The 9521-nt window shown below is 43.8% G+C and overlaps 2 protein-coding genes across 2 annotated transcripts in view; both read right to left on the bottom strand.

Annotated features, from left to right (window-relative positions):
- The window catches only part of kif17 (kinesin family member 17), a gene marked incomplete at both ends in the record, with an annotated part of 9974 nt that extends 8346 nt beyond the window's left edge, over window positions 1-1628 (bottom strand). Inside the window, one exon of the mRNA XM_084463481.1 lies at window positions 1398-1628. Within this exon, the coding sequence (XP_084319607.1) occupies window positions 1398-1628 (231 nt within the window). The remainder of the gene's footprint in view (window positions 1-1397) is intronic.
- Window positions 1629-3120: 1492 nt separating this feature from the next.
- Window positions 3121-7167, bottom strand: sh2d5 (SH2 domain containing 5; the record flags this gene model as incomplete). Its single annotated transcript, XM_084463480.1, has 9 exons — window positions 7081-7167; window positions 6927-7007; window positions 6766-6840; window positions 6539-6685; window positions 5960-6160; window positions 5393-5573; window positions 4421-4526; window positions 3802-3961; window positions 3121-3318 (listed from the first exon to the last, which is right to left on the bottom strand). Exons 1-9 carry the CDS (start codon window positions 7129-7131, stop codon window positions 3121-3123), a joined length of 1200 nt encoding a protein of 399 aa, XP_084319606.1. The 5' UTR covers window positions 7132-7167.
- Window positions 7168-9521: the final 2354 nt, after the last annotated feature.

Below are 9521 nucleotides of genomic sequence, written 5' to 3'. Positions count from 1 at the left end.
AGCGCACACGCCCCCACCGTCCTGAGCCAGGGATTACTGCTCATTTTTCATCAACTTTGAAGCATAATTTTATATACTTCGCGATTTTTTTAGTCCTTCAAATTTGGCAGGGTGGTTAATAATATATTTTCCTGTGGTATTATAAACTCAAAACCCATAATTATTTTTGGTTTACCCGGTCTTTAAAGCTATTATGCGGCTTGGCCTTTTCACCTACCCATGTCAAAAGACATCTGATGAACCCAGCTAACTGCCCCACACATAACACAAAGCTTCTTTTTTTCCAAAAACCCACCCTTTGATTTAATAAATATTTTTTAACGTTAAAAAAGGCTATAAATCTATTATGCCACTTGGCATTTTGTCCTACCCACTTCAAAATACATCTGATGAGCCCAGCTAACTGCCCCACACATAACACAAAGCGAAGGTGAACGGTAAGTACTCTAGGGTACAGAGGGTACCTCTGTACCCTCTGCATGAGAAAAAGCAAACACTCCTGTGTTCCATGTTCCTCATCATCAAAATTGATAACAGTTCATTTTTTTGTGTCACAAACTTTGTGTTATGTGTAGGACAGTTAGCTGAGTTCACCACATGTTTTTAACATGTGTAGGTCAAAAGGTCAAGCCGCATAATAGATTTATAGCATTTAACATTTAAAAATGGTATCAAATCAAAGGGTGTTTTTTTGGAGAAAAGAAGCTTTGTGTTATGTGTAGGGCAGTGAGCTGAGTTCACCCTATGTGTTTTGACATGGGTAAGTCAAAAAGTGAAGCCGCATAATAGATTTAAAGCATTTATCAACATAAAAAATGGTATAAAATCAAATGTTTGTTTTTTTTTGACAAAAGAAGCTTTGTGTTCTATAGGCAGGCCTTGTATTAACACGTCAAAGTTGGTTTGACACAAATTCGTCCATCGAAGCCAGTGCTAAATAGATTTTTCGAATGTGTCCAATATCCAACGTCAAATATAAAACCAACTTTACCACTCTTAGCCTAACAGTCTGTCAGTCTGTTGACCAAGAGGGGAACTTTATTCATTTCTCTCACATGCAAGACGTTTCGGTTCAGTGTCAGATGTAATGAAACTAGACGGTCTAGTTCACAGAGGATTCATAAACTGGCCAGTTCGCTCTGCTAACTAACCCTAACCCTAACTAACCCTAACAGGCTGGTGGCTTTAGTCAATAATGAGGTTGCCAACGATGGGAGCTGGTTTCCAATAAGGCATTATGGAAACCAGGCTTAGCCTACTAGACTGCAAAAGGTCGTGTGGTCGAGTTTCAAATTCACAATTAAAGGTGTCCCATGACCTCTGGCTTTATGTTACTGCCCACAGTGCCCAGTGCCTTATTGCCTTAAGATAAATAGGAAGGGACTAGAAATACACACCTCAACCAGCGGATAGGCCATTTCGTTGTACATCTCCTCGGTGGTTTGCTCCATGAAGTAGGTGCCGTCCAAAGTGAACTGTTTCGGCGGCTCGTCGGTCGCTCCGGGCTTCTGGATGAAGCACTGACCGTGGCGGACGTCCATGGACACCACCACCCCGCAGCCGAGGGCCTTCTCCCGGCCGTTCAGCGGTCTGCAGCGGACCACCACCTTCACCGCCTCGGACCCCATGTCTCACCCGGTCAGAGGAACCGCAGCGCAGATGAATCCGTGAACACTACTGAAAGCGACACACATGAATCATGATGATTGCCGTCCGCCAGTGCGTCGCTTACTTACAGAAGCGACAGCACAAACGCATTTCGATTAAAAAAGGAAAAAGTGAAGGTGAACGCTGTCGGAGAGGAGTTAACACGTTGAGACTTCGGAGAAGGACAATCCTTCACTTTGCCTCCCATGGCATTGATGTTGCATAGCAACCCTTAAAGCCGCGTCCCAGGCGTTCCTGTCGCCTGCGCCGCCCCGTCGCTTTTGGTGTGAACGCGCCACAACAGGTGTGACGTATACAACAATGTACAGCGCTTTAGGTGAGCCATGTTGGTGAGGGTACGGTGAGGTCAAAACCTTTAGTTTCATATAAATAAAACTTTAAATACGATATATAAATATCTTAAATAAAATACATTTGTGTATACATAGATGTATACACATATGTATTTTATTTAAGATATTTATCACATTTACCACTTATGGTCTGTCATAGACCATAAGTGGTTTGTAGTGTACTGTAGCCCAATAATTAGGCCTTCTGTGATACGATATGCAAAGGGGCCTACTTATAATTAATTAAGTAATTAATACGTAACATACATTTAAGAGAATCATACAAAAACAAGACCAGTCTCCTCCAAAAATCCATCATATATTTAAAATATATTCAAGATCAGAGAAAGCAAATAGGAAAAACAAAAAGAGACACAGGGCATTGTCAACAGCAAATGAGTACACACATTGATAACGTCACATTATGAGAGCTATTTTAACTGTTAAGACTCCGATCAAACCTATAACATTTTACAAAAATATATATACAAGATATAAAAACTTTGAAACACAAAATGTCTACAAAATGACTTGAAACTATAAGGCTACATACAAGTGCTAAATATAGTAGCAAGAAGAGACAAGAAAGGTCAGTTTGGTTAAGACTGTGAAATCCCTAATGTGCCCGAAAAAAAGGGGGAAATAAGTGCCATGAAAATAAAATATTTAGGCCTCCATAAAGGTGGTTCTTATCATGGGGTTCATAAGGGGGTTCATAAGGGGGTTCATAAGGGGGGTTCATAAGGGTGTTCATAAGGGGGGTTCATAAGGGTGTTCATAAGGGGGTTCATAAGGGGGTTCATAAGGGTGGTTCTTATGGAATTGCAACACGATCACTCCAGTTTTCGAAATGGTTTCAAAATATTGAAAAAATCCTTTACAATTCAAAATTATATAATTCATAGTTGAGGTTTTTTCGAAGGATTTAAAATTCATAGTCTGAAGGCTTTCCAAGAACTTTAAAAAACCATGGCTCAACAAAAATGAATCTTAAAATTCATTGTTTTTTCAAGGATCTTATAATCCATGGTTTTTAGAGCTTTCAAACATTCAACTATATTTTAACACCCGGGTTTGATTTCACAAAAACCTTGAAATGCAGGGTTAGGGTTAGTTTTTTCTATATTTTTCTTGGCTTTCTGCTGAAGCTGCTGCGTAGCGCGGTGGCGGCGCTGGGCGGCGGCCCGCCGGCGCCCGGCTCCTCCCACTCGTAGCAGTGGTTAACCCGGGCGCAGCTCAGGGGGCGGGGCAGCTCCTCCCGGGTCAGGGTGTAGTGCTCAATCAGCACCGCGAAGGAAACAAACTCACGCTGGCATTTCTAGTGCCAGCACGGCAAAGAGACATCACAGTGTGAGGAGAAAATATTAAGAACGTTATTAAATGATAAGACGTTATTAATTATGAATTAAGTAGTTAACATGCAGATAGAAAGACCTATATCAATACAAGTATTTTGTATTTGTTTGGAGGTTTTCGGCAAAATCTTGAATCAAATCACATAAATGGATAATCCCATTTAAACCCCAACTCAACTTAACTGTTTAGTGGGTGGTTTCCAGATGCAACCGTGTAAAGACTATCAAGGGAACGATATTTCAATGCAGTGGCAATGGGTGTGCGACTCCCAGCCCAAAAGTACTGGGTTCCACAATGTCAGCCGACCTGCAGCCACTGAGAACAAGACAGCCTTTTCGCTGCCTTACCTGCTCCTTAATGTTCTCTGAATTCACTCGGTCCCTTTGGATGAACGCTTCTCCTCGACTTGTGAATAATAAAAGGCCCTCGGGTGGGACTGGGTTACCTCCAGGTGGAACATGTCGTTGCAGCTGTTCTCTATGAGGTAGGTGACGAGGCCAGAGGGAAGGCGGATGAGGAGGGAGCCACACTTGGGCTTCTTGGGGTGGGGACAGAGGAGGTAGGAGCCCAGAACGTCCTCCTCCAGCAGGGCCGAGCTGGAGTCACTGGACACAACACTACCACATTACACAACAGTGTAACCCCTTATGTGTGCGTTTGAAATGTGTGCTTCTTAGATAAGCTTTGGGTACAGTTTCCTCTTATTTGACTTAAGTACACAAACTGTGTTTGTGCATTTGGTTAGCGGAACCTTTTTTTTTTTTAAGTGGAACCAAATGCTAGACTGAAGGAACAGCATCAAGAACTGATTGGCTCAAATGTCACATGATATAATATAATATAGTGTCTATTGTAAGAAACATTCCTGTTTGTGTAGCAAATCAGAATCAACAGTTGCACTATCTGAGATGATAGTTGAGCGACTGACTTTACTCGCTACCAGCGACAGCTAACTAGTAAGTACATTTGTCAAACTGACTAAAGGATGAGCTTCAAACTTCATAGCCGGTGTTTCCCTTGAGAGTATGAACTGTCAGTTAGCAGATGGATGAGAACAAACTCACGGAGCAATTCCAGCCCAGCACCAGACTGCTAGAGCCAAGGCTTCTTCTGTTTGGGCCAAGCTGGTGGTGGGAGCTCTCTTGGCTGATGATCGGTCCTTCTCCTCTCCTGGTGTTAACATAAATGAGGAGAAATGTCTGGCAATCAATCCAACTCCAAAGGTGTCCTGGATTGGGATCTAAATGTCTCGTTCTCGTTAAAAGGTGCTGTAGGTAAGATTCAAGAGGGATCCCCCAGAACAATGGCAATGATCAAATGAGAGAATAATGGGGGGGGGGGGGGGGAAGTAAAGACTTAAACCATGCAAGTTGAGATCTCCATTGATTAACCCTTCCCACCCCCAGAAGAAGCGAACCTTGAGGAACTGCATTCACTTAATCTTTCCTCACCTCTGAGGAATGCTACCGTGAGGGACAGGCATTGACTGATTTCCCCAGACACAAAATAAGCCTACCTTGGGGAAGTCTATTGACGAACCTTTTTCTCAAACATTGGAGTTTGTCTTGAGGAACCCACAACTGACTAACCCCTAAAGCTCCTCAATCCGATACCTTATGGCCTCCAATGGCTAACCCTTCGCCCAACACTGAAGAATCCCACATAGTGGAACCCACCAGTGACAAACTCCCAAAGATACTCCAGCCTTTTTTTTAACCATATCTGTCATTTGGTCTTTGTCTTTGTGTCACTGTCTTATTTGTCATTGTCTTATTGTGTTTTGTATTATTTAGACATTTAAACACTAACTGCTGCTAGAGAGTGCCAAACTGTATTTCGTTGTGTATTGACTCCTTGAACCTTGAACCTCCCACACTGAAAAATCCTACCTTGAGGATCCCACCACTGTGAAGGTCTCACCATGACAGACGGCAAAGTCAGTGACATCCCAGCACCAAACACTGATGTGTCCCCGTCTCTACCTTACCTCCTCCACTGTTTGACCCTGCAGAGCGCGCTTTGCACCGTGGGCCCACCTTGCAGCGAGGCGAGGCGCTGGTGCGCGAGCCGCTGTTTGAGCGGGGTGAAGGTGAAGGACCGGTAGGCCCCGGAGCGGAGGCCCTTGCTGCGGATGGCCTTCTTGCGCACCAGCGACGGGGAGGCAGTGAAGATCTCCTCAGGGCTTCCCGGCTTCTTCTCACGGGTCTTTGACCGCAACTACAGAAGATCAGAATGAATTCACTTTGGCCGCCATACGCCTGAATCTTTGCCATGTGACCCTTTGCCCTCAGCACGCTACACTGAAGTTGGATCAAACCTATTATTAGCCGTTTCTGCCATCACTCTGGTATCAAGTCATTTCAAATACTGTTTGAAGGCTATGACCCCAATCCATGCACAGCTCCATACACCCAGGTACTTTTTCTCTCTTATCGAATTGTGATGCCGGTTGTGAAAATATGTACAAAGCACAGGTTTAAGTTTCAACCAAGATTTATCATTGAGGTTGTTCACAGGACAGCAGCGGTTTGCAGCCCCTGGTGGTTCTTGGACTGAGAAGAGCCAGGACATGAAGACTGGAAGAAGGAGGGTTTGATCCTGACCTTGGCCCCTGGAAACAGGCCCCTGAAGGGGGCCCTTCTGAAGGACACCAGGGCGCTGACACTGAGCGGGAAGCCGTGGTTCAGCAGAGAGGGGTTCCTACGGGGCAGGGGCCCGACCGAGTCCTCAGAGGCCTCTTCCGGATGTTTCTCCAGGTACAAGAGCTGGAAACATCGGCAGAGCAGCAGGTTCATGACCTGGGCCTAGGAGAGGAGAGGAGAGGAGAGGAGAGGAGGAGAGGAGAGAGGAGAGAGGAGCGACCGCAGACATGACCGTACCGGGACAACCCTTTTGGTCAGAGCAACAACTAAGAGTACATTTGTGTTGTTTGAGTATTGATGAGAAGATAAGAACTGGAGGCAAGCACCAATCTTAAGATAAGAACAAAAAGGCAAAGAGAAAGCAAAACATTGACACAACTCTAGTGCTTCATTCTGAATAATAATCAACCATTAATGAAAAGAACACCGAGCATACTTTAAAGTCCTTATCATCTAAAACAACAGCCATGCTTTAGATCTGTTACACCAACAGTCTCCATGCTGAACACATAAAGAGACAGAGACATGAGGCGTTCTCACAGCTCGGGCGTGGCGGGCCTTGAACAGGTGGCAGTAGAGTTGAGCGTTGGCACTTCCCGGGTTGTGGGAGACGAAGGCGAACTGTGAGTCAGAGGGGCGAGCGGTGGAGAAGGAGACTCTGCGTAGGGCATGAGCCATCAGGACCTTCTACAGACGGGATGACAACATTCATCCAAACGCTGGAGACAGAGGAACAGAGCACTAAACCGCGCCGCCATTATGCTCACCGTCTCGTCTTCGTCGTACATCTTGACACCTTTGATTGAGAACTTGAGGGAGACCACCCTCCTTATTTTGCATGTCTGGTTGTGGAGAGGGAAAGCATCAGTCATTATGTCTCCTGATAAGTGGTGAGCACTTGAACAATTAGTTTACACTCGGGACTTACTTTGAGGGCTTTCAACTGTCGGTTCAAGTGTTCAATCTGCTCATCCAAACAGCGGTCCTCAACAGGAAATGAGCCCACATACTTGAGGAAAACCAGAGGGGATCTTAAGCATCATTGAGGAGGTTGAAATACTGCGTGAAGGAATGTGATTTACCTCAGCTGAACGGGTCACTGTACCATCCTGACTCAACGGGGCCTCACCCATCGTCTTTGTATTAACCTCCTTGGGAAAGCAGCTTAATACAGACTTGATAAATCACAGGCATAACAACAGTCAATATAACAACTAGCCCAAGCCTTCCTATTGGGACAATTTACTGCATTTGTGTAAACAGGTCAGCGGTTCCACACACTTAACTGCAGATGTTTACATATCCACAAGGCTACATATTCAAAACCAATAGATGCGTTTGGGATTAAATCGATGCTTTTATTCGATTATTGTAGGAAAGCCTAAGCAATAAATGACAATTTTGAGCCACAATCCAAAGGACGGGTTGAAACAAGCACTACTTCTATTCGGTTTAAAAAAAAAACTTGAGGAAACGCGTGTGAACTATTCTTTGGACTAATATTTAACAAGAAGACACTTACCCTAACCCTAACACATAAATTAAACCAAAGAAGACTCGCTTTAAAACGGAGACGCTGCACAGTTCCGTCGATAAATGTCGATCCCTACCCAGAAGGAAGGCACTGATTCCTGAACTATTTCTCAACATTGTTCACGTTGAAAGCCGCGCCCACACGCCGGCGTGTACCTGTCGCGTCTCAGGTGCGGAGGGGGCGTGGCTTCGTTTGCCAGGGCAGGGCATAGCTGTATTATATAACTGACTATAACTGACTAGATACCGCATTCGGCTTTAAGCATGCGTCAACAATGCCGCCATCTTGCCGCGGGGTAACCACCCCCCTGAATGACTGAACGTTGATGGGGCAGAAGCCCTCTCAGTCTAAATCACTCTAAAACGCCTTATAGTAAGGCAATATTCAAGCGGGTTGGTTTCTGACATAGGTCAGACGTGTAATGATAGTAAAAATATATTTTTATTTTTATTTTATTTTATATATATTAAATATATATATATATATATATATATATATATATATATATATATATATATATATATATATATATATATATATATATATATATTACTAGCATTACCACAAACACACGTTTGACCCAATTGAAGATTTCCTTAAAAAAAGGCGTTTTAGAGTGATTTTGACTGGGAAAGGACTTCTGTCCCATCGACGTTCATTCATTCAGGTGGTTACCCCGCGGCAAGATGGCGGCGGCATTGACGTATAAGATCCACTGAACAGCGCAGCTCAGGCGATATCTAGTCAGTAAGTATATATATCTATGAGGTCAGGGCAGGGGACCACATACACACATATTTGTTAAACGTTTGGAATTAAAATTAGCACACAAAGATTTAATAATACATAATAGAAGAACGAAAGGGATTGTAGATTGTGTGCTTAATTAATTCAGAGCACCAGTAGGCCTACATGCTGAACAACTACATGACGTTTATCGATCTATATTTTCTTATGACAATATTTATAACATATATGCATTACCAGGGCCGGCCCGAGGCATAAGCGAACTAAGCGGCTGCTTGGGGCCCCTGGCCACCAGGCCGCCCCCCAAAAATAAAAAAAATAAAAGTTTCTTTTTTTTTAATTCAAGTTCAGTAAACCACACTTAGTGTTTCACTTCAAATATGAGAGTTTAGAATAGATTTGTGATCGTAGTACCCTCTGAGGTTAAAAATACACTGGTTTGGGGTAAATAACAACTATATTAATACAGGGGTGGATGACCCTCTCAGTGGGGCCCCAGATCAAATACAGAATGTCTTAATAGGGCTTTCTTAGTCATACAAAATGGGTTATGGGTTGATATCTGAATGGGGCCCCTCAGGTAAATATCACATGATATGTGATGTGATATTTCTAAAAGCCTTCTAAATCATGAAATTCTGCTTATGCCACAATGTCTGTGTGGAACCCTGAATGTATCTAATCAAATATGGACCAAAATATAAGCTGCTTTCACATATGGACATGCATCCGTCTATTCTACAGACGTGCTGTATATGTGAATGACATATCCTGACGTTGGACCTCCTGAAAAAATACTACCCCCGAGGTAGTATTTTCTCCGGAGGAAATGCTAATTACCTTATATGTGAATGAGCAGTAGAATGTCGGCATATATATGAGAGGCAAAGAGACATACAACTCAAAACGAGAATGGCCTGGAAAGACCAAGAGGTGTTTCAGCTGATTACTTTGAGGGCCGACCGATCTGAAGGGCACTGCGAAAGACGCAGTCATGTACGGCCGTATGGTGAAGAAGCTTGCTGAAATGGGAATTGTGAAGGGAAGGACACAACTCATCACGAAATTAAAATCCCTGAAAAAGCAGTTCACCACCGTGGTAGACCACAACAAAAACGTGGGAACGACCGCAAAACCTGCCAGTAGCAGGATTTGTGTGAGACGATCTGGGGGGGCTGGCACTCCACAAGGCCGCTACGAGCAACTGGCAGCATGCAAGTGGCAGCCCTCTCAGATTCCCCG

The sequence above is a fragment of the Micromesistius poutassou genome (genome assembly GCF_964030765.1).
Source record: "Micromesistius poutassou genome assembly, chromosome: 2".
NCBI lineage: Eukaryota > Metazoa > Chordata > Actinopteri > Gadiformes > Gadidae > Micromesistius > Micromesistius poutassou.
Note: the sequence above shows the minus strand (reverse complement) of the source record. Positions and strands in the feature narration are given on the sequence as shown.